This window comes from Callithrix jacchus, chromosome X (assembly GCF_049354715.1).
Source record: "Callithrix jacchus isolate 240 chromosome X, calJac240_pri, whole genome shotgun sequence".
NCBI classification, from domain to species: Eukaryota; Metazoa; Chordata; class Mammalia; order Primates; family Cebidae; genus Callithrix; species Callithrix jacchus.
Genome location: NC_133524.1, coordinates 49,074,937 through 49,102,831, shown reverse-complemented (window position 1 = coordinate 49,102,831; position 27,895 = coordinate 49,074,937). Strand labels below are relative to the sequence as shown.

Genomic DNA, 27,895 nt, shown 5'->3' with positions numbered 1-27,895 from the left:
CTAAAAATACAAAAATTAGCTGGGCGTGGTGGCACGTGCCTGTAGTCCCAGCTACTCGGGAGGCTGAGGCAGGAGAATTGTTTGAACCTGGGAGGCGGAGGTTGCAGGGAGCTGAGATCACACCACTGCACTCTAGCCTGGCAACAGAGTGAGACTCCGTCGCAAAACAACAACAACAACAACAACAACAAAAAACAACCAAAAACAAAACCGAAAAACATGTTGCTGCTATGCTCTTAACATTTGTGTCCCCCTGCCACCTCCAATCCCTATGTTGAAACCTAATCCCCAGTGTAATGATATTAGGAGGTGGGGCCTTTGGGAGGTGATTAGGTCATTCCATTATACGTGATGAAGGGACCAGATTTCTACTCTCCCACCATGTGAGGGTACAGAGAGAAGGAGCCACCTGTAAGGAAACAGGCCCTCATTAGACACTGAATTTGCCAGCACCTTGATTTTGGACTTCCCAGACCCCAGAACCGTGAGAAATCAATTTCAGTTGCCCATAAGCTACCCAGTTTATGGTATTTTGTTAAAGCAGTCCAAACGGACTAAGACAATTATCTTGAAGACTACTGGTAGAAATATGGATGTTGAGGGTACTCCTGGTGAGCCCTCAGATGGAAATGAGGAGTATGTTATTGGAAAATGGAGGAAAGGCAAAGAACTTGGTTAATTGTGTTCTACTGTTTTGTGGAAGGTAGAAGTTGAGATGTGAACTTGGGAGATTTAGCTAAGGAGATTTCTAAGCAGTGTGTTATGTGGCCTCATTTCTCTTTGCTGCTTCTAGTAGAATGCAAGAGGAGAGAGAGAAATTGAAAAAGAAATTGTCAGGCAGAAAGGAACTTGAATGTGAAGATTAAAAAAAAAATTCACAGCCTATCCAATACTGCAAAATTTGAGAATGTGCTCTGGTGACAAGACAAAGGGTGTGGCTAGACAATCATGCCACAAAGAGATCATGGGTGTGACTCACTGACCTAATCAGCCATCTCAGCAGAAGCCAGAAATAGAGATACCAGCAGAAACACGGCCAGCTGGGACTAAAGAGGACAGAGACTGGACAAAATGAAAGAAGACTGCAGGACTTCTGGGATTCAACAGGACAAGACAACAGAGCTTTCTGGCTGTGTATATGCATTATACTTCAAGAAAAAGGAAGAATAATCCCAAAGGTGAGGCTATCTCCTCCTCAGTTCCAGAGGGCAGAGAAACCTCCTCTGTTTCAGTGGGCCAGGCTGCCACCCAGAGCTCAGTGAGCAACACCGCCTCTCCAGTGACCCAGGAAAGTGGGGCCCCCAATCTTATGGGCCCAGAGGACAGAGCACAGAGCCAAATAGGATCATTCTCAAGTCTTAAAAATCTAATAGAATTTGTCTTATTCAGTTGCAAACTTATTTGGGACCTGTGCTCCTTTTTTTTTTTTCTGAGACAGGATCTCACTCTGTTGCCCAGGCTGGGGTATAGGGGTGAGATCAGGGCTCACTGCAGCCTTGGCCTCCTGGGCTTAATCAATCCTCCCACTTCAGCCTCCTGAGGAGCTGGGACTATAGGTCCCAGCCACCATACCTGGCTAAGTTTTTAATTTTTTGTAGAGACAGGGTTTCACCATGTTGCCCTGGGTGGTCTCAAATTCCTGGGTTCAAGTGACCCTCCCATCTCAGCCTCCCAAAATGCTGGGATTACGTGCATGAGACACCATGCCTGTCCTGTGATCCCTTTCTTCTTTCTGATTTCTCCTTTTTGGAATGGAAATATCTATCTAGCTTATGCTTGTCCTACCACTGAATTTTGGAAGCAGATATTTATCTGGTTTCACGGGTTCACAGCTAGAGAAGAATTTTTGCATCGTGATGAATCATACCTCCAGTCTCATTCACACTTGATTTGGATGACATTTATGTAAGACTTGGGACTTAATGTTGGACTGGTTTAAGAGTTTTTAGAGGCCAGGCACAGTGGTTTATGCCTATAATCCCAGCACTTTGGGAGGCCAAGTTGGGCGAATCACCTGAGGCCAGGAGTTCGAGACCAGCCAGGCTAACATGGTAAAACTCTGTCTCTACTAAAAATACAAAAATTAGCCTGGCATGGTGGCACATGCCTGTAATCCAAGCTACTTGGGAGGCTGAGGCAGGAGAATCACTTGAGCTCGGGAGGCGGAGGTTGCAGTGACCTGAAATCATGCCATTGCACTCCAGCCTGGGCCACAGAGTAAGACTGTCTCCAAAAAAAAAAAAAAAAAAGAGAGAGAAAGCACAAGAGAGAGCACAGAGCATTGGGTCGCTGGGATGGGGGTGAACACATTTGCACACAAGGACATGAATTCTGGGAGGCCAGAGAGAACAGAATGTTATAGACTGAACTGTGTCCTCCCCAAATTTGTATGTTAAAGCCCTAACCCCCAATATCACAGAATGTGACTATATTTGGAGACAGGGACTTTAAAGAGGTGGTTAAGTTAAAATGAGACTCATATAGTAGGCCCTAATCCAACACAGCTTCCCCTACCCTTTTTTTTTTGAGACAGTCTCTGTTGCCTAGGCTGCCAGGCTAGAGTACAGTGGTGCCATGATATTGGCTCACTGCAACCTTGACTTCCTGGGTTCAAGTGATTCTCCTGCCTCAGCCTCCCAAGTAGCTGGGATTACAGGCATGTGCCACCATGCCAGGCTAATTTTTGTATTTTTAGTAGAGACAGAGTTTCACCATGTTGGCCAGGCTGGTCTCAAACTCCCGACCTTAGGTGATCTACATGCATTGAGCCACTGCGCCTGGCAGGAGCCCCTTTTTTTTTTTTTTTTTTTTTTTTTTAAAGACAGGGTCTTACCATGATCATGGCTCATTGCAGCCTCCACCTCCCCAGCTCAGGTGATCCTCCCACCTTGGCCTCATGATGCCTGGCTAATTTTTAAAAATTTTTTGTAGAGATGGGATTTCATCATGTTGCCCAGGCTGGTCAAATGGTGTCCTCACAAAAGAAAATTTGGGCCAGACATGGTAGCTCACACCTATACTCTCAGCTACTTGGGAGGCTGAGGTGGGAGGATCACTTGAGTATAGGAGTTTGAGATCAGCTTGGGCAACATAGTGAGACCCCATCTCTACAAAAAATTTTTTAAAAAGTTAATCAGGAATAATGGCATATGCCTGTTGTCCCAGTTACTTGGGAAGCTGAGGTGGGAGGATTGCTTGAGCCCAGGAGTTTGAGTCCAGCCTGGGCAACAGTGAGACTCCATTGCTATAAAAAATAAAAATAACTAGCAGTATGTGGTGGTACACACCTGTATAGTCCCAGATACTCAGGAGGCTGAGGCAGGAAGATCGCTGGAGCCCGGGAGGTAGAGGCTGCAGTGAACCATGATCACATCACTGCATTCTAGCCTGGCACATAGTGAGGCCCTGTCTCAAAAAAAAAAAAAAAAAAAAAGAGGAAATTTGGACACACCAGGGACACTAGTTCATAGAGACCATGTGAGGACACAGTGAGAAGGTGGCCACCTGCAAGCTACGGAGAGGGGCTGCAGAAGCCAAACCTGCTGACAGCTTGATCTTGGACTCTGGAACTGTGAGAAAATGAATTTCCATGGTTTAGTCCCCCTAGTCTGTGGCATTTTTTTTTCATTCTTTTATTTTTTTGAGATGGGGTCTCACTTTGTCAGCCAGGCTGGTGTGCAGTGGTGCACTCTCAGCTCACTGCCGCCTTGACCTCCCAGGTTCAAGTGATCCTCCTGTCTCAACTACAGGTGTGTGCCACCATGCCTGGCTGATTTTTGTAGAGACGGGGTTTCATCATATTGCCCAGGCTGGTCTTGAACTCCTGAGCCTAAGCGATTCTCCCACCTCAGCCTCCCAAAGTGCTGGGATTACAGGTGTGAACCACTGCGCTTGGCCCTGCATGTAATACTTTTTTTTAAATTGTATTTTAGGTTTTGGAGTACATGTGAAGAACATGCAAGATTGTTGCATAGGTACACACATGGCAATGTGATTTGCTGCCTCCATCCCCATCACCTATATCTGGCATTTCTCCCCATGCTATCTCTCCCCAACTCCCTACCCCACGCTGTCCCTCCCCTATTTCCCCAACAGACCTCAGTGTGTGATGCTCCCCTCCCTGTGTCCATGTGTTCTCATTGTTCAACACCTGCCTATGAGTGAGAACATGTGGTGTTTGATTTTCTGTTCTTGTGTCAGCTTGCTGAGAATGATGGTTTCCAGGTTCATTTATGTCCCTACAAAGGACATGAACTCATCGTTTTTTTTATGGCTGCATAATATTCCATGATATATATGTGTCTGTGGTATTTTGCTATGGCAGCTTAAGAGAAGGTGACTGTGGGGCCAGTGACAGGGTCTGTGTGGTAAGTTATGGGGTCTTGGGAGGTCAGTGATGGAGGTTTGTGAGGTCAGAGGTGGGAGGTCTATATGAGGCCGATGGGGGTCTGTGGGGTCATAGGGCATCTCTGGGGTTAGTAATTAAAGATCACTCAGTATTAGAGTTAAGATCTTTTATTTCCCGATTTTAAAAATTGCCGCCATCATAGACCTCCTGGCTTCTCTTGTATCTGTGTCCCAATGGCTCCCAGCAGTGCCTCCACACAGCCCTTTTCTTCCCCGTCTCGTGCCCACGCACGAGCCTGAGTGTACAGATCAATTAGCTTTGTCCCTCCAACCTGTGGGAGCAGGACTAGACTCTTCTGGCAGGTGGAGAGCTCCTCCTTGGCCAGCATTTGAGCCCGGTCCACCACTCCTCAGTTCTTCTTGCTCTTGGCTTTCGTGGTCTTGGCATCCAGCGTGCTCTGGGCATGAGTGAGGTGCTTCACAGCATCAAGCACAAGGACTCCAGGCAGCACCAGCCACAGGCTGTTCATGAAGACAAAGTAAAACCAGAAGTAGAGAGGGTGGCCCAGCTCCCCATGCTGGAATCCGTCACGGTGCTCCGTCAGGAAGTAGAGCACATCCCCATAGATCTGACCTGTGGGTGGCAGGAGGGAAAGGAGAAGCCCCTGTGAGGAAGGGGAAGCTTTCCCCAACTCTATTCCAAGGCACTTTCCAAGTCATCATTTAGGGTCTCAGAGCTAAGTATTCTGAAATCCTAAAGCTGAAAATCTAAGAAATCAGAAAAGTGGGATTCCAGACGACAGAGAGCTGAGAATATCTGAACTCAGGAGAGCTCACGCCTTCAGATTTAAGGAAATTCAAAATCCTAGAATCCAAGACAGCTTAGGATTCTGGGACTAAAGATAACTCGTATCTCTAGAACTAAAGAAAGCTAACAATTTTTTTTTTTTTTTTTTTGCCAATAAGTTTGAGCTTATGAGGTTGCTCAGGTTAGCCTTGAACTGATGACTTCGCCTTCGCGAGTGCCATGACCTCTGGCGGGAGCCACTTTGGACCCCGAAAGCTAACAATTTAACAACAAAAGACGACTGAGGCCAGGCATGGTGGCTCAAGCCTATAATCCCAGCACTTCAGGAGGCCAAGCCAGGAGGATTGCTTGAGCTTAAGAGCTTGAGATCAGCCTGGGCAACATGGCAAAACTCCATCTCTACTAAAAATACAAAAATTAGCCAGGCACGGTGGCACATGTCTGTAGTCTCAGCTACTCAGGAGGCTGAGGGGGGAAGATTGCTTGAGCCTAGGAGGTAGAGGTTGCAGTGAGCCGAGATCATGCTATAGCACTCTGGCCTGAGTGACAGAGCCAGACCCTGTTTTTTAAAAAAGATGACTGAGCTGGGCATGGTGGCTCACGCCTATAATCCAAGCACTTTGGAGGCCAAGGTGGGTGGATCACCTGAGGTCGAGAGTTCAAGACCAGCCTGACCAACACGGTGAAACCCCGTCTTTTTTAAAAAAAAAAAGATGACTGACTTACAGGAAAGGATTTCAGAGTCCTGATCCTGGAGGTTCCAGGGGCTTCCTGTCACCCTGAGCCACCTCACATAACCTTCACAGGAGACTTTGTGATGGAGGAGGAGGAGGAGGAGGAAGAAAAACGAACCCTCCCCACCTGAAAGCACAGGCTCAGAGAAGGGCATGGCCATTCCAGAGCCTCAGGGGGTTTGTCATTGAGTCTGACTCATCCCTGGAAGGGCACCATTGAGAGATCCCAGGGATGTACCTTCCCCCACCTAGTGCCCAGTGCCCCTCTAGTGCCCTCTCCTCACCCACAGAGACCACGAGCTGTAGAACAAAGCGTAGGGGATGCTGGCGGAGAAAGGCAATCACCACCCACAGGCTGAGTGGTCCCCAAAGGCAAACTGTGATGCTCTCCATGCACACTGTGAAGTTGTCACCCCTGCGGGAGAAAGCATGAGGGGACACTGGCATTGCTATGCTCTTCCCACAGGTGACCCCTTTAGTGCTTCCCAACTCACCACTCCCCCAAAACCAATGCCAGTCTCCACTGACAGACGCAAACACTTACAGGATGTATCGGCTGTCTCCCTTGGAATATTCTTTCCCTGAGGAAAAGAGAGAGACAGGAAGAATAAAGGCAGGGAAAGCAACCCACATTTGTGAGAGCTGGGGGCCCCTGCAAGCGACTTCATAACCTTCCCACACGCCCGCTTCCTCATCAGTGAAATGGGGTAACTGTTTGGATTCTAGTGGTTTATCTAAAACAAGGTAATGTGTGCAAAGCCTGACACAAAACAGTGTGGCTGTGATTGGTACTCAAGAAATGTGTGTGGCATGAAAGGAGGCAGGTGTAGATGACGGGAGTGAGTAAAGTAGCTAATGAGACAGAGAGACTGTAGGTGAACAGAGGAGTGAATAAAAGAATGAGCAGAGTAGTCAGGCATGGTAGTGTGCGCCTGTAATCCCAGCTACATGGGAGGCTGAGGCAGGAGAATCATTTAAACCTGGGAGGCAGAGATTGCAGTGAGCAGAGATCATGCCACTGCACTCCAGCCTGGGCAACAGTGAGACTCCATCTCAAAAAAATAAAAAAAATTATATATTAAAAAAAAGAGCAGAGAATCGGGCTTGCATGGTGGCTCATACCTGTAATCCCAACACTCTGGGAGGCTAAGGTGGGATGACGGCTTGCATAAAGGAGTTCGAGACCAGTCTGAACAATATAGTGAGACCCCATCTCTACAAAACACACAAAAATTAGTTGGACATGGTGGCATGAACCTAAGCTGAAGTGGGAGGATGGTTTGAACCCAGGAGGTTGAGGTTGCAGTGAGCTATGATAGCACCACGGTGCTCAGCCTGCACGACAGAGTGAGACCCTGTCTTAGGGAAAAAAAAAAAAAGAAAGAAAGAAAGAAAAAGACCATCCAATATAAAACTAGGCAGAAGACTTGAATAGGTTATTCACAAAGAGGATTTCTAAATGGCCAATAAGCACATGAAAGATGTTCAAACTTCCATTAGTCACTAAGAAAAAGCAAATTAAAACCAAAATGAGATATCACTCACATCTACTGGAATGACTAAAATTTAAGAAACATCTGACCAGCCGGGCTTGGTGGCTCACACCTGTAATCCCAGCACTTTGGGAAACTGAGGCAGGTGGATCACCTGAGGTCAGGAGTATGAGACCAGCCTGACAAACACGGTGAAATCCCGTCTCTACTAAAAATATAAAAATGAGCTGGGTGTGGTGGCGCATGCCTGTAATCCCAGCTACTCAGGAGGCTGAGGTAGGAGAATTGCCGGGACCTGGGAGGCGGAGGTTGCGGTGAGCTGAGATGGCAGCACTGCACTCCTGCATGGGCGAGAGAGTGAGACTTGGCCTCCAAAAAATAAAAACCAAAAAAAAATCTGACCATGACAAGTGTTGGCAAGGATGTGGAGAAACCAGAATTCTCCTACGTTGTTGGTGGAGATATAAAATGGTGAAACCATTTTTGAAACACAGTTTGGTAGTTTTCCATAAAATTATACACACACCTACCATAAAATCCAGCCACTGCACTCCTATTATTTACCCAAGAGAAACAAAAGCAGATGTCCACATAAAGACTTATATTAGAATGTTCATAGCAGCTTTATTCCTGAGGCCAAAAAACACTATTGTATATTTATTTATTATTATTTTTTGAGACGGAGTCTCACTCTGTCACCCAGGCTGGAGTGTAGTGGCGCGATCCTGGCTCATTGCAACCTCCGCCTCCCAGGTTCAAGTGATTTTCCTCCCGAGTAGCTACGATTACAGGCACCTACTATCACATCCAGCTAATTTTTGTATTTTCGTAGAGATGAGGTTTCACTATGTTGGCCACGCTGGTCTCTAACTCCTGATCTCAAGTGATCCAATTGCCTCGGCCTCCCAAAGTGCTGGGATTACAAGCGTGAGCCACCACGCTCAGCCTATTTTATTTTTTTGAGACAGAGTCTTGCTCTGTTGCCCAGGCTGGAATGCAGGGGCGTGATCTTGGCTCACTGCAACCTCTTCCTCCTGGGTTTAAGAGATTCTCCTGCCACAGTCTCCTGAGCTTGGGGATTACAGGCAAGCGACACCATGCCCAGCTGATTTTTGTATTTTTAGTAGAGACAGGTTTTACCATGTTGGCCAGGCTTGTTTTGAACTCCTGGCCTCAAGTGATCCACCTGCCTGAGCCTTCCAAAGTGCTGGGATTATAGGCGTGAGCCACCGCACACAGCCTTGTTTATAATGGCAGAAGATTGAGGGAAAATGTCCATCAATACAAGACAAGTCAAATAACTGTATAATGTTTGTTTCAAAAGCTCTTTATGAAATCATGAAGAGTGACCTCATTGAAAAAAGCAGCCAGGTGTGGTGGCTGATGCTTGTAATCCTAGCACTTTGGGAGGCTGAGGTGGGCAGGTCATTTGAAGCCAGAACCCCATCACTAAAAAAGTATGTTGTTTTAAAAAATTAACTGGGTGTGGTGACACATGCCTATAATCTCAGCTACTAGGGAGGCTGAGGCAGGAGGATCGCTTGATTGCCCAGGAATTCAAGGCTGCAGTGAGCTATAATCATGCCACTGCACTCTAGCCTGGGTGACAGAGCGAGACTCTGTCTCAAAAAAGAAAATGGCTTCTTTGGTTTTCTTGTAAGGAAAAAAAGAAAAAGCGAAAAGATCAGAAGTATGTATAGCATGTTATCATTTGCATAAAAAGGGAAAAATACAAACAATGATAATAATAATAGGAATATTACATGGCATCCACTGTTTGCCAAACACTCTTCTAAGTATCTTACATACAGCTGGTTATTACTATTATCCCCCTTTTACAATGGAGCAAATTGAGATTTACAAATGTAAATAAATTGGAAAGAAACATAAACAACTATCAATGGTGGCTGGCTGGGCACAATGGCTCATTCCAGTACTTTGGGAAGCCGAGGAGCAAGGTCGGGAGTTTGAGACCAGCCTGGCCTACATGAGGAAATCCCGTCTCTACAAAAAATACAGAAATTAGCCAGTTGTGGTGGCAGGCCCCTGTAATTTCAGCTACTAGGGAGGCTGAGGCAAGAGAGTCGCTTGAACCCAGGAGGTGGAGGTTGCAGTGAGCTGAGATCACGCCACTGCACTCCAGTCTGGGGGACAGAGCAAGACTCCATCTCAAACAAACAAACAAACAAAAAATACCAGTGCCTAATAGCATTTGGGGAAACTTGGTGGATAGAAAGATTTTCACTGCAAATCTATTTAAATGGTTGTTTGACCCATGTAAATATACATGGAACAAAAAAGTTAAATAAGCCTGGGCACAGTGGTGCATACCTGTCATCCCAGCATTTTGGGAGGCTGAGGTGGAAGGACTGCTTGAGCCCAAGAGTTGAAGAACAGCCTGAACAACATAGCAAGACCCTGTCTCTACAAAAAAGTGAAAATATTAGCCAGGCATAGAGCTATGCACCTATACTCCCAGCCGCTGGGGAGGCTGAGGTGAGATGATCACTTGAGCCCAGGAGTTGGAGGCTGCAGTGAGCTATGGCAGTGAGTTATGATCACGCCATTGCACTCCAGCCTGGGCAACAGAGCAAGACCTTGTCTCAAAAACAAGTTATCTACCAGTTTTGGAGAAGGGCAAAAAAAAAAAAAAGAACGATAATTATTACAATTTTTTTTTTTAAGATGAAGTCTCACTCTGTTGCCCAGGCTGGAGTGCAATGGTGCAGTCTTGGCTCACTGCAACCTCTGCCTCCCAGGTTCAAGCAATTCTCCTGCCTCAGCCTCCCGAGTAGCTGGGACTACAGGTGTGTGCCACCACACCCGGCTAATTTTTGTATTTTTAGCAGAGACAGGGTTTCACCATGTTGGCCAGGCTGGTCTTGAACTACTGATCTCAAGTGATCCTCCCGTTTCAGCCTCCCAAGGTGCTGGGACTACAGGCGTGAGCCACTGCACCCGGCCCATAATAAATTTTTTAAAAGGTTAAATAAAAATTTAAAATAAATCAAACGGAAGAATAGGTGGGAAGGTAAAATCCAAGCCAATCCCTGCCCAGCAAATCCCCTCCCACAGCATATGAAAGAACTCAGCACTCACAGAGTTGGGATAAGAAGGCTTGGTCTTCAAGCAGGTCCTCATAGTAGAGAATGAACCAGCCCTCAATCACCAGGTGAATGAACCCACACACTGCAAACCAGCACAGGGACAGTCGCCGCCAAGTCCCCAGTGGGACCACCGCAGCACGACCCGACAACAGCCACGTGGTCACAACTAAGACCCCTGTGACAGAGAAGAGGCCAGCCAGTATATGCCAGGTGGGGCGGTCATTAGGCACAAAGTTGTCCAGTCTTAGGTGCTGAGGCCAGTATGGGTGCAAAGGGCCCGCGTTGGTAGTCATGTCTTTGTGGGCAGATGGCTGCGTGTGGATAGGTAGGAAGTTAAAAAAAAAAGGAACAGGAAAACCTGGACAAATAGAAAGCACAGAATGAGATAATAAAATTCAAATAGTTTATTACCAAAAGAAATGTAAAAGGACTGAATTTACCAGTTAACAGACAGGACTGTAACATTTCTAATTACATTCTGTTTTAAGAGTATGACTAAGGCCAGGCACTATGGCTGGTAATTCCAGTGCTTTTGGAAGGCTGAGGCAGGAGTAGTGCCTGAGGCCAGGAATTCAAGCCCAGCCTGGGCAAGGTAGCAAAACTCTTAAGAAATAAGAAAATTGGCCCGGCATGGTGGCTCACGCCTGTAATCCAAGCACTTTGGAGGCCAAAGTGGGAGGATCACCTGAGGTCAGGAGTTCAAGACCAGCCTGATCAACATGGTGAAACCCCATCTTAAAAAAAAAAAAAAAAGAAATGAGAAAATTAGCCATGTGTGATGACACATGTCTGTAGTCCCAGCTACTAGGTAGGCTGAGGCAGGAGGATCGCTTTGAGCCCAGGAGTTCAAGGCTAAAGTAAGCCGTGATCACATCACTGCACTCCAGCCGGAGACTCTGCCTCTAAAAAAGAAAAGAATGCCGGGTGCTGTGGCTCATGCCTGTAATCCCAGCACTTTGGGAGGCCGAGGCGAGTGGATCACTTGAGCTCAGGAATTCGAGACCAGTCTGGCCAACATGATGAAACCCCGTCTCTACTAAAAATACAAAAATTATCCTGGTGTGGTGGCTGCACCTGTAGTTACAACTCCTTGGGGGGCTGAGGCAGGAGAATCTCTTGAACCCGGGAGGCGGAGCTTACAGTGAGCAGAGATTGCGCCACTGCACTTCAGCCTGGGCAACAAGCAAGATTCTGTCTCAAAATAAAATAAAAAAGAAAAGAAAAAGAACATGACTGAAATATAAGGCCACAGAAAGACTGAAAGCTAGTTCCAGCCCTCTAGGAGCCATATTATAATGTAGTAGAAACAGTCCCAATCTCAGTCCTTGGGGGTCAAAGTCTGGTGGGAGGCAAATGAGAACAACACCTGATCCCAGCCCTCTCTGTCAGTCTGGCGAGGGAGATACAGGACCAGGCTTGGTCTCTTCCTTCAAGGATCACAAACTGGTCACGACCACCAAACCCAGTCCTGTGCTCCGGGGTCACGGTTTGGTAAGAGACACAGGAACCAGGCGTGGTCCCGTTGCACGGGTCAGCGTCTTGGACTGTTCAAAAGAAAGCTATTCCCTCCCTCCGCCGTCCCCGTAGTCCTGAAAACTGCAGCTGGGGGACAGAGGAAAGAAAACGAATCAGAACTACAACCTTCAGTGCAGGGGTTTGGAAAGCCACAGCCTTCCCGCGAAAGCGTGCAATGCCGTCAACCTGCCGGGAAGTGGCGGAAATTGAAAGGCTAGCATCGGGAGAGGAGCGCTAAAGCGGAACACAAAGTCCTCCAATCCGAACCAGACCCCTTCAGTCCTACTGCCCAATGAGAAGGCGGATCCTGTCGTCCGGATAACCTTGCGGTAGCAGGGGGTCTCGCGCCGGCGCAAGGGGGCAGTGTGTGGGGGGGGTGGCAAAGGGTCTCGCGCAGGCACGCCGCCGAGGGCTGGCAGCGTAGCCTGGGAGAGCTAGGGGAGGGACAGGGTGCCGGGTGGAGGGCACTCACCTAGCCGCGAGACGGTAGCGGCCTCCCACGGGGCGCCGGACGCTCTCTGTGTTGCCTCTGGAGCTCTGTCACATCCCTAGTTCGGGCTCATCCCCCTCGTAGGTTTCCTCGCCTTATGGAGCGGGCCAATGGCGAAGCGAAGAAGGCGGCCCTTGCCGCTCCCAACCAATAGGCGCTCTCTGTGTGCTGCCGGTCCCGCCCCCACGCGTGGCGCCATTTTCACCTGAGTCAGGTTTAGGGTGGAGACTGGGGGCCGGCCAAGGTTGGTGGGCGTTTTGCGTCCGTAGCCAATCTGCATCGAGTCCTGGCTTCACTTTCCCCATTCCCTCTTCAGTCGATCAAAACAGGGACTCATTAAGGGCTGTATCCTCATCATCTGCTGGTGAAATCAGCGTTGCGTTGCATCCTCTCACCTCCGCCCTTTTCTAAGTAGAGTAACCCGCATCGTAATGCAAGGAAACTGTTACAGGCAGATCGCATCCTGTACACTGCAACCACCCCCTCCCCAGCTCTTACGTGCTCAGAACTCTTCGGTTCTAATAGTGATCATTCTCTCTTCCCCCAACCACAAGTCAGAATAACTAATCAGAACCCAAGCCTCTGAGTCCTACTGGCCAATTGGCATGAAGACCCTCAATCTCCCTGTGCCAATTCTAAAAAGTCAATCAAATGGCTAACCACCAGTGGAACCCCAGACGGAGCAATCGATCAGAATCCAGACCTATCCCAGATCTCCCATCCAATTAGAACCCACAACCCTCAGTCCGAAGGACAAATAGGCACCAATCCGTCATCTCTCTTGCTTTCTCTCCTCTGTGTCCCACTCAGAACAACCAATCAGAATGGGGATCCTTCAGTTTTCCAGCCAATCAGGCCTCCCCAACATCCAATTATACAATCTGTCCCTGCCCTACTCAAACCAAGCAGGACCAGGACCCTGCCATCTCATCATCTAATCTAACAATCATAAACTAACCATGAACCAATCATAGTCTGCTCTCTCCTCATGGTTTCCAGCTTCCAAACCTTTATCCATGCTGTGCCCCCTTCCTCACTCATTCCTATTCCCCTCTGAGCAGTGAAGAAGAAGCCTATTGTATATTTCCTACTTTTATTTGACAATAACAAACTGTATATAAAAAGGAAGACAGAAGGCGGGGAGGCCCTGGATCTCCCGCTCTCAGTTTCCCCAAGTGTCCCCCACCCCTAGGTCCCAGCAGGGACTACCCCCTTCCCGCCTTGTGGTGGGGTGGGGATTGACAGGCATGGACATAGTGTGATTGTGTGTGTGTGTGTGTGTGTGTGTGTCTGTTAAGATGTTGGGAATCAAGGATGGAGGGGGCCAAGGAATAGAGAGAGGGCCTTCCCTCGTCTTCCATCAGTGGCACGCTGAGAGGGGTCTCAAGAGGGTTATTAGGGTCCACAGATGTGCCTCAGCCTATGAGACGGTAGAAGATCCAGCATCCAAAAGTGACCCAGTGACTGGCCCAGCTGAGCTCTGACCACTTGTGGAGAGTGTATGCCATGCCGTAGCCCTGTGGGAGAGAAAGAGGTGATGGTCTTACTCAGCAAGGACAAAGAAGGTCTCAGGAAAACCCATCCTTTGCCCAAGGACATTTCTATGATTGCCCTAGGTGAGGCCCTGCAGAAGGGTTTGCATACATATGAAAGGTGACCAGATATAGTTTTTGTCATCTTCTTTAAAAATCATTTTAAAAACAAAGTGATCCCATTCTCTGGCCTGTTATCTCCCAAACATATAAAGAGCTCCTAAAGATTTTGAGAAGGTGAATAAGTCATCTCAGTAAAGGAAAAACAAATGGCTCTTAAACATATGAAAAGATGCTCAGCCTCATTCATAATCTTCCTCTTTTAATTATTATTTTTTTTGAGACAGGGTCTCATTCTGTTGCCCAGGTTGGAGTGCAGTGGCATGATCTCAGCTCACTGCAACCTCTACCTCCTGGGTTCTCCTGCCTCAGCCTCCCAAGTAGCTGGGATTACAGATACTGTGCCACCATACCTGGCTAATTTTTGTACTTTTAGTAGAGATGGAGTTTTACTAGTTGGCCAGGCTGGTCTCGAACTCCTGATCTCAAATGATCCACCTGCCTTGGCCTCCCAAAGTGCTGGGATTACAGGTGTGAGCCGCTCTGCCCGGCCATCTTCCTCTTTATTGAAGTGGCAAACAAATCCAGAAGTTTGAGAGGCACTCTATGCTGGTGGGGCAGCAAGCACATTCATGCATTGCTGGTGGGAAAGCACAAAAGTACTACTCCATTGAGACTATCAGGAACAGATCCTACAGATCTGTCTGCACCTGTGTGGATCCACATGGGTACAGAGTTCCTGCTGCAGCATCACTTATAACAGGAAAGGACTAGAAATCACCTGATGTCCACCAATAAGAGAAAAATTAAACTGTTACATCCTCACAGTGGAAAAAATGAATGAGGACACTATATACTGATGTGGAAGATTTTCAAAAATTACAGAATAGTATCATTCGTGCGTTATCTTTAGGGCAAAAACTGGGGGGGGGGCGGTAGAATTTAAATATATATATTTTTTGAGATGAAGTCTCGCTCTGTCACCCAGGCTGGATTGCAATAGCGCAATCTCAGCTCACTGCAGCCTCTGCCTCCCAGGTTCAAACGATTCTCCTGCCTCAGCCTCCCAAGTAGCTGGGATTACAGGTGCCTGCTACCATGCCCAGCTAATTTTTGTATTTTTATAGAGACAGGGTTTCACCATGTTGGTCAGCTGGTCTCGAACTCCTGACCTTGTGATCTTCCCGCCTCGGCCTCCCAAAGTGTTGAGATTACAGGCCTGAGCCACTGCACCCGGCCTAAAATACATTTTTATATTTGTGCCCTAGGTGAGGGCACAAATATGCTTAAATTTTGTAAAGATATTTTAATAAAAGGATAAAAATGGGCCGGGCGCAGTGGCTCACACCTGTAATCCCAGCACTTTGGGAGGCCAAGGCGGGTGGATCACCTGAGGTCAGGAGTTCGAGACCAGCGTGGCTAACATGGTGAAACCCTGTCTCTACTAAAATACAAAAATTAGCCGGGTGTGGTGGTGCATGCCTGTAATCACAGCTACTCCGGAGGCTGAGGCAGGAGAATCACTTAAACTGGGAGCTGGAGGTTATAATAAGCTGAGATTGCGCCACTGCACTCCAGCCTGGGCGACAGGGAGAGACTCCGTCTCAAAAAAAAAAAAAAGGATAAAAGTGATTACCTGTAAGAGGGTGGGGGGCAGAAGGTGGGAGCAAGTCTTTTCTCTGAATATCTTGACTACTGTTTGGTTTTTGAACCACATGATAGACATTCACTATTTTAAAATATTTTAATAAAAACAAAACAAAAATTTTATTTAAAAAGAAGCAGGCCAGGCGTGGTGGCTCATGCCTGTAATCCCAGCACTTTGGGAGGCTGAGGCAGGTGGATCATGAGGTCAGGAGTTTGAGACCAGCCTGGCCAACATGGTGAAACCCCGTCTTACTAAAAATACAAAAATTAGTCGGGGGTGGTGGCACATGCCTGTAGTCCCAGCTACTCAGGAGGCTGAGGTAGAAGAATCACTTGAACCCGGGAGGCAGAGGTTGCAGTGAGCCAAGATCGCACCACTGCACTCCAGCCTGGGCGACAGAGCGAGACGTCATCTCAAAAAGAAAACAAAACAAAAGAAAAAAGCCAAGTGTAGTGGCATGCACTTCCAGCTACTTGGGAGGCTGAGGTGGGTAGATTGCTCCAGCCCGGGAGTTTGAGGCTTCAGTGAGCTATGATTGTGCCACTGCACTCCAGCTTGGATGACAGAGACTGTTTCAAAAAAAAAAGCAAACCCAGATTTTGTACACTTAATCTGGATTAAAAATTTTTTTAATGTCAAAAAACATGAAGTTTTGTTTTAGACTGAAAAAACTAACTAAAAGAGAAGCAAAAACCTGGATTCTACAAGAGCCATATGAATAAATGTTATTTTAAAATTGTTGTTAATTTAAAAAGGAGTAAAATCTGGAATTTGCATACTCAGCATGAACAAAAATAGTGCAGACTTTTTTATTTTTTTTTGAGACGGAGTTTCGCTCTTGTTACCCAGGCTGGAGTGCAATGGCGCGATCTCGGCTCACCTCAACCTCCGCCTCCTGGGTTCAGGCAATTCTCCTGCCTCAGCCTCCTGAGTACTGGGATTACAGGCACGCGCCACCACGCCCAGCTAATTTTTTGTATTTTTAGTAGAGACAGGGTTTCACCATGTTGACCAGGATGGTCTCGATCTCTTGACCTCGTGATCCACCCGCCTTGGCCTCCCAAAGTGCTGGGATTACAGGCTTGAGCCACTGCGCCCGGCCAGTGCAGACATTTTAATGAAAAATTTTGAAGTGCAGAATCCAGGGTTTGTATACTCAACCTAAGTAAAATAAAATATTTTTAAAATAAATTAAATAAAACAGGGTGCTCATGTCTGTTATCCTGGCACTTTGGGAGGTTGGGGTGAGGGGCCTGCTTGAGCCTAGGAGTTCGAGATCAGCCTGGGCAACATAGGGAGACCCTGTCTCTACAAAAAAATTTAAAAAAATTAGCTGGGCTTAGTGGTGTGCACCTGTAGTCCCAGTTACTCAGGAGGCTGAGGCAGGAGGATGGCTTGAGTCCAGGAATGTGAGGCTGCAGTCAGCCATGATCACACCACTGCACTTTAGCCTGGGGGACAGACCTTGTCTCAAAAAAAAAATTAAGAAGTCTCGCAAATTTTACCTAAACAATAATGAAGTAAAATAATTAACAAAAGTAAAACCTGGATTTTCCACTCCATCTCTATAAAATGAATTTTTTTTTTGAGACAGAGTCTTGCTCTGTGGCCCAGGCTGGAGTGCAGTGGCATGATCTCAGCTCACTGCAACCTCTCGCTTCCAGGTTCAAGCGATCTCCTGCCTCAGCCTCCTGAGTAGCTGGAATTACAGGCATGTGCCACCATGCCTGGCTAATTTCTTATATTTTTGGTAGAGATGGGGTTTCACCAGCTTGGCCAAGCTGGTCTTGAACTGCTGACCTCAAGTGATCTTCCTGCCTTGGCCTCCCAAAGTGCTGGGATTACAGGTGTGAGCCACTGCTCCTAGCCTAAAATGAATTTTACAAGTAAAATAAATAAACATATCTTGCACACTTCACCCAAATAAAAGACCCAACAGTGTGACTCAAGCAGAGGGACTACAGGAGAGGATGGAGGAGCACTGGCTGCCCACGTGAAGCAGCACAGTCTGAGCAGCTCAGGCCTCAGCTTCCCCACATTTGTCCTCATGGTTTCCCCCTGGCAGGTAGTGCCACCCTTGGTTAACCACCCAGCCCAGGGCCACCCCCCCTCACCTGCTCCTCTGTGGTGTCATCCACATCGACATCAAACAGGGAGCCCAGGTAGGCCAGGTGGAAGATGGCCAGGGCTCCAAAGAACAAGTTTAAGGCTCGCACCCCCAGGCCCTGTGGGGGAACAGATGGAAACACTTGGCAACTGGACCTACTCACTGTCCCCCACCTCCTCCTGCGCAGGGGAGCCCAGGGGACACACAGGGCACAGTGGATCCCAGAACTGAGGATGCCCAGGGTACCCCCTGAGATAGAAAAGAGATGGTTCAGGGAGCCTCCTATGGGAGTGCAGAGGCTTCCAAGGATGAGGGTGCTGTCCACAGTGAGGGCATCCTGGGCTGGGGGAGGGCACGTCTCCAGGCAGAGGAGGAAGAGTGGCAGGGCTTTGAGTCAGGGCTTTATAGTGATAAATGTTGGAGGCGGGTGGGAGACAAATATGAGGTTATCTGTACTTCTTATTGCAAACAGAATGAAAAACATAAAATGAAACAAAACCAAATCCCCACTATGACCTAGAGGGCCCATGCCTCCCACCCATCTCCCCTCCCCACCTCACCTCTGCTCAAGCCACACTGGCTGCATTGCTGTTCCTCAAAGATTCCAGGCCTTTCCTATCTCAGGGCCTTTCCTGGGGGTCCCTCTGCCTGGAACGTTTCCCTCCCTCACCTCCTTCAGTTAAAGGCCTCAAACGTCACCTCACCAGGGAGGCTTCTCTGACCTCTCTATTTCAAATGGAAATCACCCCCATACCTTCCTTCCCCCTTTCCCCAAGAATTTTCTCCTTAGCACTACTCACAAGCTAACACACTATTATTAGACTTTACTGACTCATTTTTCATCTACTGTCCCTGGCTAAAACGTTTGTCCCATAGGGCTGGGACTTTGGTCTGTTTTGTTCACCATGGTGTCTCCAGCACCTAGAGTGCCAACAGGTGCTCCACAGATATTCAATGGGGGAAACGAATGCCAGGTGTGTATACAGCAGATGCTCGATAAACGTCTGTTAGAGAAACAGATGCCAGTGAATAGAGGAGAGGCTATGAGGATGGCACCAAAGGAAGAAGCTGGGCACCCTGAGACAAATACAAGATAGAGACAGAAGGAACATTTTGGATGGGTGTCGGGTACGAGGTTGCCTAGGCTGAACCCTCACCAAGCGATGCCGGTGTGAACAGTCTGGCGGGCACCGCTTTGACAAGACACAGGCACTGAGGATCCGAGCCAGGCGCTTCCGAAGGACTGGGGCAGTGGAGAGAGGCAAGGGGGTCAGGTTAACTTCAGGGGATGCTGGTTCCAGTCCCCCACCAATCTTCTATCCATTGGCTGGGCTGGGCTTGGTCATGCACTCACCATGTTCCACATAAGTGATAAAAGCCAGGGACATCAGGACTGCAGCCAGGTGGAAGCTGAAGCCCTGGGGGAGTGGAGGGGACAATGAAATGGGTGAGGAAGAGGCCCTGCCACCTGCCCCCACGCAGCTTCCACCCTGATCCTGCTCTGCCCTGCTCACATGCAAGAGGGCACTGGCTGCATAGGTGACCAGCACAGCTGAGAAGGTCCCCAGGCGGAGAGCATTCTTGAAAACATCTGGAGGGGAAGAGATGTGGGACAAAATTCTCCTGAGAGCCCCCCAGCCCCTCCTGGAGGGCCACCAGCAGGATGAGAGTACCCACAACCTGTTGGAGCACCCAGGATAAAGTCCTTCACATGCCCAAAGCCCAGCTCCCGATCTCCCCCCCAGCCTGCCCTTCCCAGTCTCATCAAGTTCAGTGGATGTCAACTCCACCCTTCCAGTTCCTCAGGACAAAAACCTGGGAATCACCCTTGATTTGTCCTCCCCAAACTCCCACATCCAAACTCAGCAAATTGTGTGAGTTCCACCTTCAGAATATGCCAGAATCTGAGCTCTCCTCTCTGTATCCACTGCCACCACCACCATCACGCCCCCTCCCCTCTGTCCTCACAGCAGCCAAAGGGATCCTGTTGCAACCGAAGTCAGCCCAGGGCCCTCTTCTGCTCAGAGCCCTGCCGTAGCTCTCATCTCTCTCAGAGAAAAAGCCAAAGCCCTTTCCGTGGCCCACGAGGCCCTCTGGGCCCTCCCTGACCTCACTGCCTGCCACCAGCCCCTCGCTCACTCTGTTCCTGCCTCACTGGCCTCCTTGCTGTTCCCCACACACCAAGCAAGCTCCTGCCTTAGGGCCTTTGCACCTGCTATTCCTTCCATCTGTTACACTCCTCCCGAGTATACCTGCACTCCCTGCTCCCTCACCTGCCTTGCATCTTTGCTCCAATGTCACCTCCTCCAGGAGACTTGCCCTGACTAATTTTTTTTATGATTACAACACCCCACCCTCCCCACTCCTATCTCACACCAGCACTCCTAGATTACCTTTACCTGCTTTATCTTTTTTTTTTTTAAACCATAGCACTTATCAACACCTGAGCTATTAGGTATTTTTTTCTCTTATTTATCATTTGCCCCCCAACAGAACTGCAGCTCCACAAGGGTAGGGATTTGGGGTGCCTTGCATGCAGAAGGTGCTCAGTAAATGTTGTATGAATGTATGAAAGGGCCTGGGTTACTAATACGGCTGGAGTGGTGACTTGGTGACTCACAGTTATTTAGCCAATAAGACATGGGCAGGTTCCAGCTTGTGACAACTTCTACCATTGACCGAGGCAGCTCCACATTCAGTGGCTTGGACACCGTCAGATCCCTGTGGGCAGAAGACACATGCAAATTCATTTGGGATCTCAACTCATCTGACTGCCACACTTCTGTCTAGGCTGTTCCCTCCCCTGGGAGTACCCGCCCTCCTCCCTGCAGCTCCTCTAGGCGGCACCCTGTGGGAGAGGGGGGTCCCCAAGCCCTCCCACCATTCCAGGTGATCCTTCTCCTCGGTAAAGCCAGCCCCCGCCAACGTGGCCGTGGCCTCGGACAGAAAGCCCACAAAATAGTTGCTGAAGTGGAAGGAGACAGCACTCTCGTAGGCTCGCAGCCACCTGGGGAGAAAGGGGCAGGGGAGAGAGGCATCATGTTTCGGCCCTAGCATGATACCCCACCACATGTCAGCATCCCGGGTCCCACTCTGTAGACTCACCTTACCATGGTGCCCCTAGGGCCCCCAGGGGTCAGGAAGGCAGCAGAGAAGAAAGAAAAGAGAGTCAGAGAGGCCCTGGAGGCTGGTCTGAATTATTCAGACAAGACAGACGAAATGTAGCCGCAAAAAAAGATGAACTATGATAGTCACACAGACATCCACCCTCAAGTAGTTAGTCTTATGTGGCTCAAACAGATGCATGAGCTGTCCTAAAATATGGCATGGCCTTGCAGGCTCACATGGCCAGATGGCCAAAGCCACCATCAGAGACCCAATCTCACAGACCTGCCCCCTCTAACAGCCAGACACAAATCTTATCAGACTCCCACCCTTGCAGTGCTCTAACCTGACTCAGCGACCACAGGACAGCCAAAAATGCCTGAGCTGGGCACAGAGAGCATCAAACACCCTGCTGTGCACACACACACACCCTGCTAGTGGCAATCAGACATGGGCAAAAACAGGCAGCATCCTGGGTTGGAAGAAGCATAGGTTCTGAAGTTAGGCCTGGGATTCATGCCTGGCTGCTTAGCTGGGTGACCCTGGTCAAGTCACTTGACCTTTTAGAGAGTCATTCAGCATTAGACCTAATCAGCAGCCAGGGAGTAGGGGAGGGGCCATAAAAACAAAGAGCCGGATCAAACCCTGTAGTCCAACCAGAGGCAGTCAGTCCTGCAGACAGGCACAGACCAGAGTTGGTTATGACCCGTCAGCTAGATAACACCAAGCTGTCAGACAAGCAGACATACAGGCAGAGGTAGCCCATGAACTCCACAGACAGGCATATGACATGCTATGGTCAGACCCATTCCTGGCCAAAGCTACGAAATGTCAGAATCATCAACACAGATTTATCTGATCCAATGAGAGCCACGCACCCTATCATTGATGATGGCACAGCCAGACAGCCACTCACAGGCTCACACTCAGGGGGTCAGTGGCCGATAGACAAAACAACCCATACATGTCCCTAGCCAGAGTCGCTGACAGGTTAAAGTTACTCAACCAACATACACGTCACTCTCCATGACAGTTATGTGACTTGCTTCTAATAGCAACACAGCTGAACAGATGGACAGCCAGACACATAGTATGTGTTGGAGTGTCAGTCATACAGAGTCACAGAGCCAAGCTTGGTCAGCCAGCCAGCCACAGTCTCTGTCTAGTCGTGGAGTTGACGGTCAGACACACTTGGACACACAGAACCCATTGGTCATGGGCTCTGCCCCCACTCACGTCAGCCCCACTCCATAAGCCCTTACACCTGCCCCCTCATTTACCTGGCTTTGCGTTTCTTGCTGTAGTAACAGAAGACAGAAAGAAGCATTAAGAGACAGACTCAGAACTGGGGAAACCACAGGTCCCTACCCAACCCCCTCACTGCTGGGCAGGGGTCTCAAAGGCTATGCTCACTTGCGAAGGAGGCGGTCACCGTTGAGGGGGATGAAGTACGGGAAGAGATAGGGGCCCACGCAAGTGGACAGCACAAGGCACAGCAGGGCCAGTGCCAGGCTCCAGGCCACCTTCTGCAGCCACTGGCGGCTCTGTAGGGAAGGGATCAAGGCTTCATGAGTGCTGCTCCGGGGCAGCTCCCACAGTCCCTGCCCACCTGTCCACCCAGGACCTCACCAGTGGGCGGCCTTGGACAGCCTGTAGGTAGCTGTGGAAGGATATCCAGGGCCCGAAGACAATGGTGCCCACGAAGTAGAGGTAGCCCATGAACTCCACTGGTGAGGGCACTGCACCCACCTCGCCCCGGTCCAGGTCGAAGCCCAGAGACACTGCCTTCATGGCCACGATCATCTGGGCCCCTATGTGTGGTGCCCATGGTCAAGTGGATGGGCAGAGGGCAGATCAGCATGGCAGGGAGGAGGTGCACCAGGTGAGATGTAATAGGAAAAGGGGGCACAAAGATGGATACATGGGCATGGGACAGGTAGGCAGATGGGCAAGGAAACGCATGACAGATAGATGCCCTTACTCCAGAGAGTCAGGCACGTACATGACATGAGACAGACAGACTTAGGGAAAATGCACGGTGGAAAGAGACATGAACCTGAGGGTAATGTGAGGCCTTCATGTCCAGTGGGGTGGGCAGATGAGCGAGAAAAGCAGGGGAGGAAACTCACAGGGTGGGGCAGTTAGGAGACGTGGAGTGGGGCGGGGGGTGGGTGAGCAGGTGAGAGGGGCAGGGCTACCTACCTCGCATCTTGTGCCATGTCACGGTGTCTACCATGTGCATCTCACTGAGGAAAAAGGTGTTGGTCTTGGTCCCATGACATTCATGGCCTCTGAGACCATAAAGGTGGGGAACCAAGGTGCCAGAGGGTTCTGCTTCCTCCCACCCTACAAGTCTCATGGATGAAAAATTATCCCAGGCTCTCTCCTCCAGGGGGAGCCCTTGCTCAACCTGTCCCTTACAATCCTGTGAGAGGACAAATCTCCCAGATTCCCTTCTCCAGGGACACTCCATGCCCTCCTGTTCTGTGTCTCCTCATAGGCGAATGATTCTCCCAGACTCCCTTCTTTCTCTGGGGAATCTTACCCCCTCCCTGCCTTGGACAACTTCATCCGGGGCCTGGGGACCCACCCACACACTTCAGCCAACAGTGTGAGGATAAGGATGCACACCCATACCCCATGAGTAGGTAGATGAGGATGGTGACGGAGAGGAAGACGCCTCGATGGGAGGAATGTCGGCAGAGGAACAGCACGAGGTAGCACAGGAGGCTGAGCAGCACGACCCAAACCATGTGCAGCTGGAAGAAGTGGTAGAGGCTGAAGAACCCGCCTGCCACGGTGCTTGCATGCTTCAGGTAGGATGGCAACCCTTTGGGCAAAAGGGAGAAAGAAAGGGAGAGAGAACGAGAAAAAGAGAGAGAAAGAGAGTGTGGGAGGAAGGGAGGGAGGGAGAGAGGGAGAACAAGAAAGAGAAGGTTGGTGGACTGGTAGGAAGGGGAGGATGGCCTGGGCAGAGGGCATAGCCAGGGCAAAGGCCTATAGGCTGGAATGTAGTGGGATCGAAGGGGCCCGGAACAGGTGTTGGGGAGCTGGAGAGGGTGGCAGAGCCTGAGTTTAAAGAAAAGAAACTTCTATAAAGGGTATTTAGGGGACCCTGGAAGAAATTCAAGCATCAATTTATATAGGATAACATTATTGTATCCAGATTCAATGTCTCAGGGGGTGATAGTGGAGGATGTGGTTGTGGGGGATGATGTTCTTGTTCTTGGGGCCACACATTGAAGGATGTGGGGTACAGTGTTGTGATGTCAGCAGGTTATTCAAGCAATTCAGGAAGATGATAGATAGATGGATGGATGGATAGATAGATAGATAGAGCCAGCTAATGTGGCAAGATGTTGAAGCTGGAGAATCTGGTGATGCATGCATAGGCGCTCATTGTACTATTTTTTCAACTTTTCAGTAGCTTTGAAAATTTTCAAAATAATAAACCTGGGAAAAAATAAACCATCTATTTAAAATAAAAGAAAAAGAAAAAAGAAAATGTAGAACCTTCGGATCTCAGATTTCCAAAACTCTCCACCTCCTATAGGAACCTTGGGGACTTGGAATCTTTCATTAAGATACAGGCCTGCTATGACTGTGGAAACATTTCATAATCCTAGAATCCAGAAATCGCATCATGCCCTGATTATAGAAATCCACAATGCCAACATTTTAGAAGTCTAGAATGTGAGAATTTCAAACTGTCAGAATCTCCAAGCCCTGTAATCATGGTACTTTGGGATTCCATAACCCTGTGACATCAGCATGCCAGTGTCTTATAACCTTGGGTTGTAGACATTTCAGAATCCCAAGATCCAAGAATCTCAGCTTTCCGGAATCCCAGAAGTCAGGAATACTGAAGGGCACGGCTTGGCATGGCAGGATGTGGCTCAGTGTGGTGTGGCATGGGGTGGCTGGCATAGTAGGATGTATGCGGTGTGGTGGAATGGGGTTTGGCCTGGTGGGATGTGGTGAGGCTGAACATGTTGGGGCCCAGCTTGGACATGCTGGGCCCTGGCAGGATGTGGCAGGGTAAGGTGTGGCTCGATATGGATGAATGTGAGAAGTCTGATATCGCCTGGCATGGTGGCACACGGCATGGCAGGCACTTACCGAGCCTCCAGAGGAGGCGGCAGGCAAGGCAGATGGCAAGGAGCAGCCAGATCTGGTCAAGGCCCTGCTGGGCAGTAGGCAGGAGACAGCCTTGCAGTAGCTGTTGGAAAAATTCCTGGCGGCTGAAGGTGGCCATTTCGGACCCCCACGGATGGAAGACCAGATGGATAGATCTGTCAAAGCGGGGACACAGAGGGAGCGGGTGTCCGTGGGGCAGACCTTGCTCAAGGGATGGACTCCAGCACTCACATTTCAGTTTGGGGCTGCCCAACCCATGTAGAGGTAAGGTACTGGGGGACTGGGGGAGGGTGTGAGAAGTCAGGTACATCAGGCTGAGCCGCCAACTGTGTGCGTGTGGGTGTTCGTTCGGCACGCACACGCACAGCCTGTGACCTGGAGTGAATGAAGGACCTCTGTCTCTCCAATGCTATGAACAGTCCAGTCCGATGGTGATGGGATGGCATACATTTCAGGCCCATATATCAAATGGGGCGGGCGACGGGAAGGGGAATCCCTGGTTTCCAAGGTAGAGTCGCTCTGGGTGGAGGGCAGAGAGGGGGATTCTGTGACACTTGGGGGCCGTGTGCATCTCTCCTTGTATGGATGCGGCGGGTTGGGGGGTGTCCTGTATCCTCCGCGCGCCCCATCTCATCCTCACCCGGCGAGAGGCCGCCAACAAAGTCCTGCCCAGGTCCGGGGGCTGCAAGGAGGTGGTGGTAGGGGACATAGCAGGAGGGATGGTCGGAAAGGTGATGGGGAGGGGGTCCCAGCACTCGCGCTACAGATCCACCCGGGGAGGTCGGCTCAGGGATGGGAGCGGGGGAGTCGCGTGCGCACTACTGGCGACCTACCTGGCAGGAAAGAAGCCCGTGGTCCTGGGGACCGAAGACGCGCTGCCGCCGCCGCCGCCTCCTCCGGGCAGCCTACCCCGCAGGCCGCAAGGCCGGGACCAGCAGCGGCTCCCAGGGCGGCTCGGCGAGCGGGCCCTTTAAATCCCGGGGCGGCCCGGCCGCTGGCTCGGCCAATGGGAGAGCGGGAGGGGGGCGGGGACAGGGACGCGGAGGAGGGGAGCGGGAGGATCGAGGGAAGGAGGAGCGGGGGGTTGAGGGGAGCCGGGCGCGGGGGTACGTCGGCGCGCAGGACGTTCACGCCCGCACCTTTCCGGCCTGTGGCTGTTGCAGCTCTGGACCGCTTGCGTCCGGAGGATTTCTGGCCATCCAAGAACAAACTTCCAAATCTCCAAATTTCCAAGCCTTGGAAGCTGAGAAGGGAAAGAAGGGGGAGGGAGGAGGTGACCCCCAAATGGTCACCCTGGTACGTCCTCTAGATACCGTGGTGGCCCCGTTTCACAGATGGGAAAACAAACCGAGATCTCTCCTTACTCATCCTTTGAGAGAACCGAAGTAACTTCCAACCCTTCCCGCCTCCGGGGAAGGGCCAGGAACATTGATAAGTAATGACTGTGTCACCTAGGAACACAAATTAGGCGCCTGTGCTTCCCCTAGGGACAAGCTGTGAGCACTTGGCGTGTCGTCGTTGAGAAATGATTTGCATGCTTAATTCCCCGGCAGACTCTTTGCATTGAAGGTGACCCCAGCGACTAGTAAATGTTCCCTGTGAACTGGAAGGAGGCTAGTACGGAGCACGTAAAAAGGGTATTTATAAAGCTCTTACACCTATAATCCCAACACTTCAGGAGGCCAAGGGTAGGAGGATCGCTTGAGGTCAGGAGTCAGAGATCAGCCTGGCCAACATGGTGAAAACCCGTCTCTCATAAAAATACAAAAATTATCCGGGAGTGGTGATGCAAACCTGTGGTCCCAGTTACTCGGGAGGCTGAGGTGGGAGGATGGCTTGAGCCTGAGAGGCAGAGGTTCCAGTGAGCCGAGATCGCGCCACTGCACTCCAGCCTGGGTGACCGGTCGAGACCATGTCTCAAAAATAAACAAATAAAGACCGGGTGTGGTGGCTCACGCACGTAATCCCAGCACTTTGAGAGGCAGAGGCAGGTGGATTACCTGAGGTCAGGAGTTCGCGACCAGAGTGGCCAACATGGAGCAACCCCATCTCTACTAAAAATACAAAAAAAAAAAAAAAAAAAAATTAGCTGGGCGTGGTGTCGGGCGCCTGTAATCCCAGCTATTCCGGAGGCTGAGGCAGGAACCCCGGAGGTGGAGGTTGCAGTGGGCCAAGATCACACCATTGCACTCCAGCCTGGACAACAAGAGTGAAACTCCTTCTCAAAAAGTAAAAAAATAAGTAAATAAACAAATAAAAGCAAAACTTCTTCTCTAAATAAATAAATAGATAGATAGATAAATAAGAAAGAAAGCACTTAAACTGGCCCCAACAAAGACCCGTATAGGGTTCTATCTGCACCAACACTCAGGATTTAAGTAGCACCCGCCTTCTACCTACCCTACTGCTGCAGTTTCTAGGCATTCCACTTTGTACCTAGGGTGATGAATGGCCTATTTTTCCAAAAGAGCCCTTACTGCATGCTTAGCTGTGACATGGAAGGGGGAAGGAAGCCCAGGTCAAGCTGGACTCCACCCTGACCTAGGCAGCCAACTGAAACAAATTTTAATCAGATTAACAAGGTCCTGTATGGAACTGGTAAGTCATGTTCATTAACCCGTCTTCAGTGTCATTTTCTGTTAAACAAAAGAGTGGGCTTGGCAGGTTTTTGCTGGGAAACACCAATGGTAATTGAAGAGAAATGTATGTTTTCTATTTTAACATGTGGTTAAGTGCAGTTCTAGCTCATAAATTGGTATTCATGTATAATAAAAAATATTTAATGTGTTTAATATATATATATTACCATATA

At 49.5% G+C, this 27,895-nt stretch overlaps 2 protein-coding genes across 16 annotated transcripts; both read right to left on the bottom strand.

Annotated features, from left to right (window-relative positions):
- Nucleotides 1-4,499: 4,499 nt before the first annotated feature.
- On the bottom strand, nt 4,500-12,559 carry EBP (EBP cholestenol delta-isomerase). 6 transcript variants are annotated; one of them, XM_008989231.4, is made up of 6 exons: nt 12,477-12,559; nt 11,856-12,091; nt 10,482-10,847; nt 6,434-6,470; nt 6,174-6,304; nt 4,500-4,981 (listed from the first exon to the last, which is right to left on the bottom strand). In XM_008989231.4, exons 3-6 carry the CDS (start codon nt 10,780-10,782, stop codon nt 4,758-4,760), a joined length of 693 nt encoding a protein of 230 aa, XP_008987479.1. In that variant the 5' UTR covers nt 10,783-10,847; nt 11,856-12,091; nt 12,477-12,559; the 3' UTR covers nt 4,500-4,757. The 6 variants fall into 6 exon arrangements, with proteins under 6 accessions (XP_008987479.1, XP_008987481.1, XP_002762881.1 ...); XM_008989233.4 differs by having other exon boundaries at nt 10,482-10,800; XM_002762835.6 differs by lacking the exon at nt 11,856-12,091.
- Nucleotides 12,560-13,573: 1,014 nt separating this feature from the next.
- Nucleotides 13,574-26,029, bottom strand: PORCN (porcupine O-acyltransferase). 10 transcript variants are annotated; one of them, XM_078363161.1, is made up of 16 exons: nt 25,917-26,029; nt 25,724-25,765; nt 25,066-25,602; nt 23,584-23,776; nt 23,149-23,192; nt 22,576-22,757; nt 22,360-22,490; nt 22,227-22,244; nt 20,947-20,961; nt 20,723-20,848; nt 20,462-20,562; nt 19,356-19,432; nt 19,196-19,259; nt 18,999-19,084; nt 17,849-17,959; nt 13,574-14,011 (listed from the first exon to the last, which is right to left on the bottom strand). In XM_078363161.1, exons 3-16 carry the CDS (start codon nt 25,391-25,393, stop codon nt 13,910-13,912), a joined length of 1,578 nt encoding a protein of 525 aa, XP_078219287.1. In that variant the 5' UTR covers nt 25,394-25,602; nt 25,724-25,765; nt 25,917-26,029; the 3' UTR covers nt 13,574-13,909. The 10 variants fall into 10 exon arrangements, with proteins under 10 accessions (XP_078219287.1, XP_035144068.1, XP_078219290.1 ...); XM_035288177.3 differs by having other exon boundaries at nt 25,066-25,238; XM_078363164.1 differs by having other exon boundaries at nt 23,584-23,705; nt 25,066-25,238.
- Nucleotides 26,030-27,895: the final 1,866 nt, after the last annotated feature.

Bases quoted from the DNA above. Each gene is read 5' to 3' on its own strand.
- EBP (XM_008989231.4), bottom strand. From the start codon at position 10,782: ATGACTACCAACGCGGGCCCTTTGCACCCATACTGGCCTCAGCACCTA. The intron at 6,471-10,481 runs GTGAGTGCTGAG...TCTTTTCCTCAG, and splicing joins AGCCTTCTTATCCCAACTCT to GGAAAGAATATTCCAAGGGA. The intron at 6,305-6,433 runs GTAAGTGTTTGC...TTTCTCCCGCAG, and splicing joins GGAGACAGCCGATACATCCT to GGGTGACAACTTCACAGTGT.
- PORCN (XM_078363161.1), bottom strand. From the start codon at position 25,393: ATGTACCTGACTTCTCACACCCTCCCCCAGTCCCCCAGTACCTTACCT. The intron at 22,491-22,575 runs GTGAGGTCCTGG...CCTTCCCTACAG, and splicing joins CTGTCCAAGGCCGCCCACTG to AGCCGCCAGTGGCTGCAGAA. The intron at 19,085-19,195 runs GTGAGTGCATGA...CCACTGCCCCAG, and splicing joins TATCACTTATGTGGAACATG to TCCTTCGGAAGCGCCTGGCT.